Source organism: Gigantopelta aegis, chromosome 9, assembly GCF_016097555.1.
Source record: "Gigantopelta aegis isolate Gae_Host chromosome 9, Gae_host_genome, whole genome shotgun sequence".
In the NCBI taxonomy this organism is placed as follows: Eukaryota; Metazoa; Mollusca; class Gastropoda; order Neomphalida; family Peltospiridae; genus Gigantopelta; species Gigantopelta aegis.
Genome location: NC_054707.1, coordinates 34,871,320 through 34,884,152, shown reverse-complemented (window position 1 = coordinate 34,884,152; position 12,833 = coordinate 34,871,320). Strand labels below are relative to the sequence as shown.

The 12,833-nt window shown below is 34.9% G+C and overlaps 1 protein-coding gene across 1 annotated transcript; it reads right to left on the bottom strand.

The window, feature by feature from the left end:
* Nucleotides 1–7,607: 7,607 nt before the first annotated feature.
* On the bottom strand, nucleotides 7,608–12,128 carry LOC121380762 (ras-like GTP-binding protein Rho1). The gene is made up of 3 exons (XM_041509726.1): nucleotides 12,045–12,128; nucleotides 10,612–10,895; nucleotides 7,608–8,057 (listed from the first exon to the last, which is right to left on the bottom strand). Exons 2-3 carry the CDS (start codon nucleotides 10,759–10,761, stop codon nucleotides 7,632–7,634), a joined length of 576 nt encoding a protein of 191 aa, XP_041365660.1. The 5' UTR covers nucleotides 10,762–10,895; nucleotides 12,045–12,128; the 3' UTR covers nucleotides 7,608–7,631.
* Nucleotides 12,129–12,833: the final 705 nt, after the last annotated feature.

Sequence of the window (12,833 nt, the reverse complement as noted above, 5' to 3'; positions counted from 1 at the left end):
AACCAGTACACCACAATTATTGGTCAAAGGTATGTGGTATGTGTTTTCCTGACTTGGAAAGAGCATATAAACGATCCTTTGCTAATAGACAATTGTAGCGGGTTTCCTCTGACGACATCCAATAGCCAATGTGCTCTAGTGGTGTCGTTAAACAAACCAAACGTTTTTTATGGTATAATGCAAACTCCATAGAATAGGCCTTACTATTTAGGCTATACACGAGCCTAGTTTAGATGCTAAACTTACCGATAGTACGTCGTTACTAAAACATTCACACATAACGCTTTATATATATATATATATATATATATATTACATGCAAATATATATGAAGTCATTTTATACGAAGTCGAGTGCCATTTGCACATTTGGTCTTCGCATTAATTAATTAATTTTTTAAAATACGTTTTGTACATTGATCTAACCAACATTTTGAAAACACTGTGTGTGTGTGTGTGTGTGTGTGTGTGTGTGTGTGTGTATTTATGTATGTGTAGCATATGGATGCAGATATATGTATTAAATCTCTGTTGTTTACTGTTGTTATAATTAGTTCATATGTTTGCTTTCTCTTTCTTTTATTAAATGGGAATCTGTCCCCTTAACCAGTGTACTCATACAATGGTTGCAATAATGACTGTATTGTATTGTATTGTATTGTATTGTATTGTATTGTATTGTATCGTATCGTATCGTATCGTATTGTATTGTATTGTATTGTATTGTATTGTATTGATTACATTCCCGTTTATACGGATAGATCACTGGATAGCAATTCCATGGCTTGTGCTACAGTTTCCCCCCATCAGAAACAATAATCTTCATGAGAGTGTCTCATTCAGCATCTGGATTGTTGTTTTCTTCTCTGCAGAAAACTTGGCAATCATTAAAGCTTTGGGACAAATTATGGATTTCTATGTCATCCAAATATATAAATTATTTTGCAAACTCAAATCGTGTGTTCAAACTTTACATAATTTGAAGTTAGAATATTCCTCAATTTGAATTTTGATACGAAACTATGTCTAGTAATCGTTTGCCAATCAGGATATTATATTTTGTTTGGTGCCCAGCCATACTGGCATCAACCGGGCAGTGGAAATGCATGCATTAAAAGTTTGTTTTGTTTAACGACACCGCTAGAGCACGTTGATTTATTATTTATCATCGGCTATTGGATGTCAAACATTTGGTAATTTTGACATATAGTTTTAGAGAGGAATCCCGCTACATTTTTTCATTAGTAGCAAGGGATTTTTTTATATGCACCATCCCATAGACAGAATAACACATACCACGGCCTTTGATAAACCAGTCGTGGTGAACTGGCTGGAGCGAGAAATAGTCCAATAGACCCACCGATGGGGATCGATCCCAGACCGGCCGCGCATCAAGCTAGCGCTTTACTGCTGGGCTACGTTCCGCCCCCAGGCATACATAACTGCCAAATCTCCTTTGAATTTGCCCCTGCACGTGCTGTAACCTCACCGTGGTGCAGGGGTGTAACATTCTCTTTGAGAATGGCCAACACAGTACAAATTGAAATTTTGAGTAAAAGTCAGTATCTGTCTGTGATATTTGTATCTTTGCACAGTTCTTTACACTGTTTTTATTTAAATCTTGAATTTTTATATTGATGTTGATCATCACCGTATTTGTTTGCATTACCATAGTTTGACACCCAGTGGTCGATGTATTTTTCGTGCTGGGTTGTCGGTAAACATTCATTCATTCATTGCTTTGGATTTGTATTGCTTCATGTCAGGGTTGTTGTGCCTTACGCTGATCTAAAACATAATATTAATCAATCTTTTCAACTTGACAAGATGACTGAAAAGTTACGGTGCGGTTACAAACAAGCTTCATTTTATCCAGGTAGTCCCGGGAGAGTGGCAGTCCTCTTATAGGCGTTACAGGTAAACTAAAGTTATCTTATGTCGCGCTCGCATCGGTCATACATACTGGGTTCATAACGTTTCCAGTGGTGGAGTGTAACCATCTTGGATCGACATGGAGAGATATATTTGATTGACGAACTGTGATAGAATCGTTTCAATTCCACCCTAAACATATTTTGAAATTTTTACGATATCTTGATTTTTAATCGAAATTTTTATGATATATATATATACATTTATTTATTGATGAGCTGCATTCATATAAATAGTAAGCACCGTGGTCCAGTGGATATGCTGCTGGTTCAAATCCCGTCAAAGCTGGCTCACATTATCATTCAGCGTTCTCATCTACCACCCTCTATCATTCTAGTAGGTGCTTACAGGTGCCCTGTAACAATGCCAGAAGTAACTACTGAACATTCTCCGAAATGGTCAGACTAGCCCACACTTAAAGCTGCTAGGAAATGGCAGGTGTGTGGTGCGGATAGCCACAAGAGACAAACACCTGTCCCGATTAGAGAGACATGGCTGGGAAGTGGAGGTGGACAGCGAAAAAAAAAAAAAAGATAGGAAGAGTTGCTAGATTAGAAATAAATGAGATGAAATTCAAAGGAAAAAAAAAAATGGCAGTGGATACAGAAATAAAATAATAATAACAATAAAACGTCATATATGTATTTTGTGTACTGGGGTGTGAAACATATCCTTCATTCATTACTCTTTATATTATGGATGCGCATTTTTATCGGCATACCGATATACATTGTATTATGATTCATAAAGTAGATATATTTAGACTTGCATGAGAGAGTACTACATAATTTACAATCTAAGTAAAATTAGCTCCACTATTACATGTGGATCTAACAGCAGCCAGTTGGAGCTCATGTCCACCAATCAAAACCTTACTTGCAGAATCATGCCAGTGATTTAAAAATAATTTGAAAACATTCCGAATTATCCTGAGGGTATACGACATGTTTCGTGTGAATTACGAATGCCTTAAAACATGTTTTATTTTATAAAATAAATAATTTGTAATGTAAAACTGAAGACTGATTTAGTTTAGTTTTTTTAATAAATAAAAAAATAAGTTTTAATGTAAAATTGAAGACTGATAACCCATCCCGTACGTATTGGTATGGTTCGCTGTACTGCGGCCACTAAAATAGACTCGCCCTATATTTTTAGAATTTGTATGCTCCCAAATAACGTTACAAACGGCGAAGTGTGATTGGTTAATATTTAAATTATTATTTACAGACGAAATGTTACCTGGACATTGGAGACTACGCAGTGTTGTTATCTTATTAAAATTAGTTCTACTGGTCTAAATAAGACATTCGTAATTAAAATAAAACATCGTATACCCTCAGGATAATTCGGAATATTTTCAACTGGCTGCTGTTAGATCCACATGTAATAGTGGAGCTAATTTTAATTAGATTGCATAATTTATGAAATTAGTTTACGGGAATTGTTTTATTCCCCTTCGAATATTACAATTTATTTATTACCCACAAAAAATTATTTCTAAAAAACCGTGATATATGATTGTAATCGCTTCATAATCGACGTTAATAACATTCAACGATGTCAATTACAGTGACGTGAAATGATGTCAATTTTAGAAACCGCGACCAGGTCAAGCTTGCAGCTGCTATAGCGACTCGTGATGTCAGAAGTGTGCCGTAACAGTATTCCAAGTGGGACGTAACAATTCGACGTCATCGTTTGGCGCATTACAACTTTATAGTAACGTCACCCAAATGAGTGATATAAACTAAGATCGATTACGGGTAATAAATAGAATATTAAACTCGCTACCATTTCGTATCATGTTTATATCCCTTGTGAAACTTATTTCACTCAGGACATAAACATGATACGAAACTGAAGCTCGTTTAATATCCTATAATTATTACGGTATACCTTATCTGTATCGGCCGATAGATAATTTCCGTATTTTATGTTCATTGCATTGATACAGGCCCACATTTTTGTGGGTGGGAGGGGGCATGGTGATTTTTGTCCGAATTTGCATTACTACAAAACAGCTATATATAGGGTTCTAAACGAATCACTGTGATTATTACATGGGTTGCAACTAATATAGTGCGTAGAAAGATGGAAATACATGGTGAAAAGTTGTCAAGACATTCTCCTTCGTTTTCGCCCGAATGCGACGATGTTCTCTAGTAGGCTACAGGGCAGTTAGTCCCTTACACTCCCCCCACCATCAATACTCTGTATTGTGCGCTTATGTGCATTGGCATAGCCCAAGGTATTATACTGAGGGGCACCCACATTGGTGTGCGTGCGTGCATGCGTGCGTGCGTGTGTGTGTGAACTACGCTCTCTGTGAGTCTTGATATGCAGCAGCATGAAAATATATAACACATTTTTTTTTTAAATAGTTGATTCTTTTCAGAATTCTGCATCTTAGTTTTGAAATGCTATTTAATATCAGTCATCACTGATTTTGCTTACATACGTTTGATGTTGCTTGAGTTTTTATGTTACTTATTATACGTTGGTCATTTGAGTTACTGTTAAACATATCTCGAAAAAAGCCTGTCAGCCTATTTTGTATTAAGTTTGTAGTTATTTGTTGTGTTGTACTGTATTATGTAGAATAGTCTGTATTTTCTAGATGCATATATATTTGCATGATGGCCGACATTTATAAGTGGGCATACGAACACTCTTTCTTGGTACATGCACTTGGATACTCTTTGAATCTCCATATATATCCAGACGCTAGTTTCAACATGTCATTATAACTACTGGGCCCACTTATTAAATGCGAGTTAATATCGTGCATATTGTGCCCCCCCCCAGTTTCAGAGTTGGGGGGCTAACGGGTGACGCAGACTTCCAATGGATAAATGTCTGGATAAAGAAGTTTTTAAATTTTAACTTCGTCCACCTAATGTAGTAAAATCACAAATTTCACAAAATCAAGGCGAACTGATCACTCTCCTGAAATGGTATGAGGCGAGCAAACACAAGGAATGTTACATAAAGATTATTTAAAATTTTATTTCAAGGCGATCAATTTACCGCTCTCAATCTCTTCGAAAACAGGCGAATGAAGAGAGAACCAAGAGTGATGACTCCCCTTTCATAGAAAAGACTGATATATGAGAAAATCGAGTTTATTATAAGCATAAATGAACATTGGGCACATTAGTCATGTAATACCACTAGACTAGATAGTGTCAGTTTTGAAACAAATATACTTATTATATTACTTTTAGGTAAAAGTAACCTCAGTGATGTGCCAATGAGTTAGCTGAAAGTCAAGATCAAGGATACAAAATTGAAACGTGAAAAAATGTTGTTTTACATTTTTGAGCTAATCTTTAAGAAACTTTATACACGTACTTCTTTTTAAAAAAAACCCTTTATTCTTTAAAAAATACTTTATGCACGGACTTCTTTAATAAACTTTATTTTTAACAAACTTTATGTACGTACTTCTTTAACAAACCTTATGCGTGTATTTCTTTAACAAACTGTATGCACGTACTTCTTAAACAAACTTTATTATGTACGTATGTACGTAATTCAAGAACAAAGAGGCAGTGTTAACAATGTTGACCGCCTGTGGATGACTACAAGTAGATTGATCGTCAAGGACATAATGCTTAATTCACAGGAGTCGGAAGATACCAGTAACTGGGGCGGGATTGGGGTTAGTTATAAATGTATATTGATTCGCCCTTCAGTATTCAGATTGGGTTGTTGTTGTTGTTGTTGGTGGTGGTGGTGGTCATGGTGGATATTTCCAACTTCATTTTCAAGGACATAACTTATTGTTATATAATGCACCAACTCATTACGAAAGGGGACACTCTTAATTAAAATAGCTTATGAACTACTTATTGTATCTTCCAGATTTAACATTTCCAATTCGAGCTATTTTGCATTTCAAAAGATCAGTCAAAATGCAAGGTATATAATGCAAAACATAATAATTATGCCAATCAAGTGGTTAATTATAATGCTAAAAAAATTTTGGCAGCAACATCCATGACGCTTATTTTCACACGCTTTGTACACCGATCACTAATTTCAAGTTTCCAGAAAATTCTGATATGACTATTTTTGTTTGTTTGAAGTACACTGAAATTCCTTATTTTCGTGGTCTATATATATATATATATATATATATATATATATATATATATATATATATATATATATATATATATATCATATAATATCTTACATTTTCAGTGCAATCAAAGTATGTGATATTTTTAAGATCACATACTTTAAGAATTTGATAACTTTGCAAATTAGATGTAAATTAATCGAGGTCACGGCACTAGGTTTATTGACATTTAAGCAAACGTACTTGTGTGACACTCCATAATTGACGTATGCATTCATAGTCATGGAATAAAAAAAATTCAATGGCAATTTGACACTGAAACCTGTCCAGCGTTCAGAAAACAAAAAAACGTTAAGCCCTAGTTTGTTTTGATGTAAGGACATCCAAAATGACGTCATTCGAGTTTGACGTCATTTCCATTCAAAAATACACCGCGCCACATATTCTTACGACATTTGAATATCTAGTAATGGCGGACTGGAATTAAAGTTGTGTGTACAGTTTACAAAAACACGTTGTATTAAGCTTGAGATTATATGATAAAGATATTATTACCCTCGTGTATTTCGGTATCGTCAATATCATACATTAGGAATAAAAATAATGTATTATGCCAGAGGCTCGCATAATACAATTTTTATTCCTAATATATGATATTGACGATACCGAAAAACACTCTGGTAATAGCCTCTCTTTATATATATATATATATATATATATATATATATATATATATACACATATATATATATATATATATATATACATATATATACATATATATATATATATATACATATATATACATATATATATATACATATATATACATACATATATATACATATGTAGTCGGAAACATCTTTCAATGGCAAAATTGAGAGGGCAAGCTTCTAGCACACACACACACACACACCGCTGACATTCAACCCACATTACTGACATTGTTTACAACTGTCGCAAATGAAAATAATGATAATGGATGATAAAAAGAATACACCCCTCGTGTCTTGTGATAGATATCATAATTTATCAGCACTCGGATTTGATACTTTTATCAACTCGTGCTGATAAATTATGATATCACAAGACACTCGGGGAGTATCCTCTATATATTGTAAATTAGGGGCTTTGGGAAAATAATGTGTATTTGAAAGAAATGCAAACCACTTTGAATAGGCTAGAATAGTTTTATCAATTAAAACGCTCCAGAACTCCTGAACTCTTGTTAATAGAAAACGGACAATTTCGGTGATGTCGTGATTAAGCTATCGGACATAAGGCTGGTAGGTACAGGGTTCGCAGCCTGGTACCGGTTCCCACCCAGAGCGAGTTTTAACGACTCAATGGATAGGTGTAAGACCACTACACCCTCTTCTCTCTCACTAACAAGTAACCCACTGTCCTTGACAAACAGCCCAGATAACTGTGGTGAATGCACAGGACAGCGTGCTTGAACATTAATTGGATATAAGCACAAAAATAAGTTGAAATGAATGTGTGTGTGTGCGTACGCGCGCGCGTATACATACGTTTTTGTGTGTCTGTATGTGTAAAAATGGTTTATAATTTGAAATCAACAATACCCATTTTAAAAAAGATATATATACAATCTACAATAAAATACATGGGGTTGATATCTTTCTCGATTTGTTTAGCATTGCAATACGTGCAGCTGTTTGAAACACTTCGTGCACACCGTCTTTCGTTTTTGCAGAACACGCCAAGAAAGCGCTGAAATGCAGATTGGTCGCCATCTTGCTTCCGTCCGACCCGGTTAGAGGTGCCCTCCCTGCTTTTGCCAGGTTGGCTATAACCGTTTTGTCGTGGATCAGGTCGCTTTTGTTTCCGACTAAAATGATGGGTACTTTGGGCATATAATGGTTGATTTCCGGTTTCCATTTTTCCGCCACATTCTGCAGGCTGTCCGGGGAGTCAAAGGCGAAGCAGACTAGAATTACGTGACTGTTTTGGTAGGACAGAGGGCGCAGTCTGTCGTAGTCTTCTTGTCCAGCGGTATCCCATAATTCGAGTTCCACCTGTAAGAATAATAAACGATGAAAACTATTTTCAAAAAACGAAAAGAGTTACCTTGTTTTAATTTATACATCTATACATAATACATATCGTTATGAAAGTGATATCGAAATATTTGATAAATTCGTGTTATTTTTACTATAGTAAATCACATTTATAAATTGCTTTGAAAGTATTGCAAAACACTGCACATTTTACACGCTCAAATACAATTAAAACAATTTGTATTATTATTGCACCACTCTTCCTTCTGTGACTCTCTCGTTCTTTAACACACACATACACACACATGCGCACGTGTGCGCAGTGACACGCACGCACACACACACACACACACACACACAAATGTTTACACGCACGCACGCACATGTACACACACACGGCGCCTCTATCTCCCCTCTATCTCCCCTTCTCTCTCTCTCTCTCTCTCTCTCTCTCTCTCTCTCTCTCTCTCTCTCTCTCTCTCACACACACACTTTTCGTGGATAAAATAGTACACATGTACATCCTATACAGGCACATAGACTAATATTAATTGTGAAACGACAGTTCTTAAGGTTTAACAATGATTTAAATGCTCTCTCCACACAACATACACATACACCTCGCGTGAGGCCTGCACTTCTTTCAACAAAGCCATTTGTTATTTAGGCAAGTTTTCTGTTCATGAGTTGCACCCACTCTCAAGTCAGAACAGAACAGAACAGAACAGAACTTTATTACACCCAGGCCGTTAGGCAATGGCATATGGGGAAATATGAATAATTACAAATAGTATATTTCGATTTATTAAAATAGGGATATCTGTGATATAATAATAAGGCATATCTAACTCGAGTGATGTGGTATATGTTGATATAAATAGCTATGATCTTTTAAACTTATCATTAATTTCTTTAATTAATTTGCTGACTTTTCTTAGGACACCTATTTTATTACTAAAGTACTAATCAAAATTATACCCAGGTGATTTTCCAGTCTTATATATTATTTATGAAAATCCCTGGAATAAAAACCATACAAATATGTCAGTATTATCATGACCTGTTGCGGTATTCAAACAACCGGTACAAAAAATTATTATAAATGACCTGTTATAGATAGAAATATGAGATGTATTTACAATTTTACTGCAAAACATATGTAATTTGAAACAGACTATAACACCCAGGTTGAAATTGATAGCAGAAATAATACATCTGTCCTTTCCAATACAATGAAGTTCAATATACTGCTTTGTCAGATTAAGATTTGAACAAATTATTTATTAGCACATTGATTATATGGATACAACAGAAGTCATTTGGCTGTTAGTAAATTTATATAATTATTTTAGTTATTTGATTTAATATGCTGTAGTGCTATGTATTCTTACACTTAGTACTTGTGATTTCACCTGTCAGGTGTAATCAAATATCAACCTGGGTGTTATAGTTCGTTTCAAATGACATGTTTTGCAGTAAAATTGTAAATACATCTCATATTTCTATCTATAACAGATCATTTATTGTCATTTTTTGTACCGGTTATTTGAATACCATAATAGGTCATAATAATACTGACACATGTTTATGGTTTTTATACCAGAGATTTTTATAAATAATATATAAGACTGGAAAATCACCTGGGTATAATTTTGATTAGTACTTTAGTCATTAACTCTTATAATTTTAGGGTACTGGGGTTCACATAATAATATTGTTTTAGGAGTGTTTTTCGAGATTTAGTAAAGAAGGCACAAGTGAATAGATAATGATATTCATCACCAATATCGTTAGAATCACAAAGTGTGCATAACCTATTTTCTACTGGTGTATTATTCCACCGTCCTATTTCAATCGGGAGGTAATGATTTGACGTTCTGAATTTAAGGATAATGATCCATAGTTTTTCAGGCATTATGGTGAGGTATTTTTCAAAAATTAGCTGATTTTTTAAAATTGTATAATTTTTTCCTCTAGACAATGATGCAATGTTATTGTTCCACGTTTAAAGGTACTGGTCATGCTGCCTCAATTTGATATATTCAAGAAGTTGTTGTTTTTTTGAAAATCTTCGAGACAACCATATATCCGTCATACCTAGGTTGTTAAATAATTGTTTGATATGTTGGATCCAAGTGTAGTTGTGTCCATTTACGGATGAGTCCTGTAACATAAATGCATGCAATAGAAAGGATAGTTTTGTTTGTTTTCCTGATACAACTGTGGCCCAGAAATGTATCATTCTTTGTTGAATAATTAGTTTAATCGGTCTACATCCTAGTTCTCCGTATAACATAAATATCGGTGTACCTTTTTTAACCGGGAGCAGGCGTCTCATGAAATTTATGTGTATGTTTTCAATGATGTCAATGTTTTCATAACCCCATAATTCACATCCATACAGAAGAATAGGTAATACTATTGTGTCAAACAATTTTATCTTACATTCTATTGATGGATTGTTATCTTTAGATTTAGATAAAACGAAATACATTGCTTTTGTCAAAATCCTGAACCCACCCCCTGATGGTAATTAAACATCTACTAGATAGTGTTGTGTTGTTTTTGTTACCTCTTTATTGTCAACGGTGATGGAGCTGATACTGTTTTCAAAAATTGTGGGCACGTACACCTTGGGGAAGTCGTTGTTGCAGAACACCGTCAAGAGGCACGTCTTTCCCGAGCCACCGTCACCGACGATAACCAGCTTAAACCTGTCCATGGCCGGTGAAAGTTCAATCCCCCAAACTGCTAGATATCTGGCCGCAAATACAGATTACTCGCAATGTCCGCATCCACTGTACATCCGATGAGATAACTTAGTGTATATCCGTCATTTGCAATGTAACGATGTATCTGTCAGTAACAAAAATACAATAAAATAAAATAAAGTTTGTTTTGTTTAACGACACCACTAAAGGACATTGATTTAGTAATCATCGACTATTGGATGTCAATTTTTTTGTAATTTTGACATAATCTTAGAGAGGAATGACGATACATTTTTCCATTAGTAGCAAGGGATCTTTTATATGCACCATCCCACGGACAGGACAGCACATACCACGGCCTTTGACATACCAGTCGTGGTGCACTGGCTGGAATAAAACAAACAAACAAAAATCAATTTGAACATCATATTAAAGCTTCAGTCTCGATTGGCCTACTATTTTATTTTTTTACCGAATAAAATGCATTTCTTTATTTTTACAGGTGTTATTTTTAACTCCAAACATGTCAGGATTTCCTTTTATAGGACTTCTACAGGTGAAATTGTCGGCACGACCGGTGTCGACATTAACGGAATATTAAATAGTCCATAGGGTGGCATAAAAAGAAAAAAAATCGAAACATTGGGGCAAAAATAACACTCCAAGGAATAAAGAAGTGTGTGTGTGTGTGTGTGTGTGTGTGTGTGTGTGTTCTAAAAAATATATGTTTCTATCAATACACTTTATAATAAACTGCTTTTGGGAAAAAATATCAATGTTCCGATTTTACTTACTTTTTCCGCTATTAAAACAAAAAATTAAAATTGAACTTTCTTTCTTTCTTTTTTTTAAATCACCCACTATAATAGGCATACTTGAGGTTATTTTATCGAAGGGGCGGATCCCTTTTACCTTATGAGTTCAATGATGATATTATATAGTTTGTCAATTGTTAAATACTGCCAATATATTTCGCCAGCTGAAGGGGCGTTACTACCATACGCCTTTGATCAAACAACAAACATAATTTAGCAATCTAAATTTGTCGATTAAAGCAACCGAATTCAGTACTCATTTTCACACTCTCTTATACTTTATATATATAGAAAGCATAACTAGACAAAACGAAAATAGAAATATAATCTGATGTAAGTACATTTCCCAAGAACAGAAAACAAGAACCAGTAATGAGATAAATCCTAAGAAAACTATCAGCCCGACACCGATGTGCCAGAATATTAAATTGGTACAGGCATGCAAATAGAGTGACAATGACAACAGTAAGAAAACTAACCCTGACTGTTGGTTCTTCGAGATCCGTGTAGTGTTCAGTGGTGCCCGCTAAGACAAAGTACAAGTAAACGAGCGATATGCATGTGTCAGCTGGTAGTACATGTAGTAGTAGTAGGCTATGTCAATTGTCTACTTCCTTGATACATACTATTGACCTAATTTATGTGGTCAAGACGGACTTACGCAATACAAGTTTCCATTTAATATTAGGGTTAACTGATCGTGAAACTTGATATTTTAGATCACAGCTAATTATGTTTGATGCATTAAACGATAACTGATATTACCTAGATTTCATTTACATGTGTTATATGTTGTTTTTCAACACCGCTAGAGCACATTGAATTATTAATCATCGGCTATTGGATGTCAAACATTTAGTAATTTTGACATATAGTCTAAGAAAGGAAGCCCACTACATTTTTTCCATTAGTAGCAAGTGTTATTTCGTTTTAAAGAGACAAAACGTTAAAGTTTGTTTCACAACACCACTAGAGCACATTGAATTATTATTAATCATTGGCTATTGGATGTCAAACATTTAGTAATTTTGACATATAGTCTAAGAAAGGAAGCCCTCTACAGTTTTTCCATTAGTAGCAAGGGATCTTTTATATGCACCAATCCACAGACATGGTAGAACATACCACGGCTTTTGCTATACCAGTCGTGGTGCACTGGCTAGAACGAGAAATAGCCCAATGGGTCCACCGACGGGGATCGATCCTAGACCGACCTTCCATCAAGCGAGCGCTTTATTACTTGGCCACGTCCCATCCTGCAAAGAGAC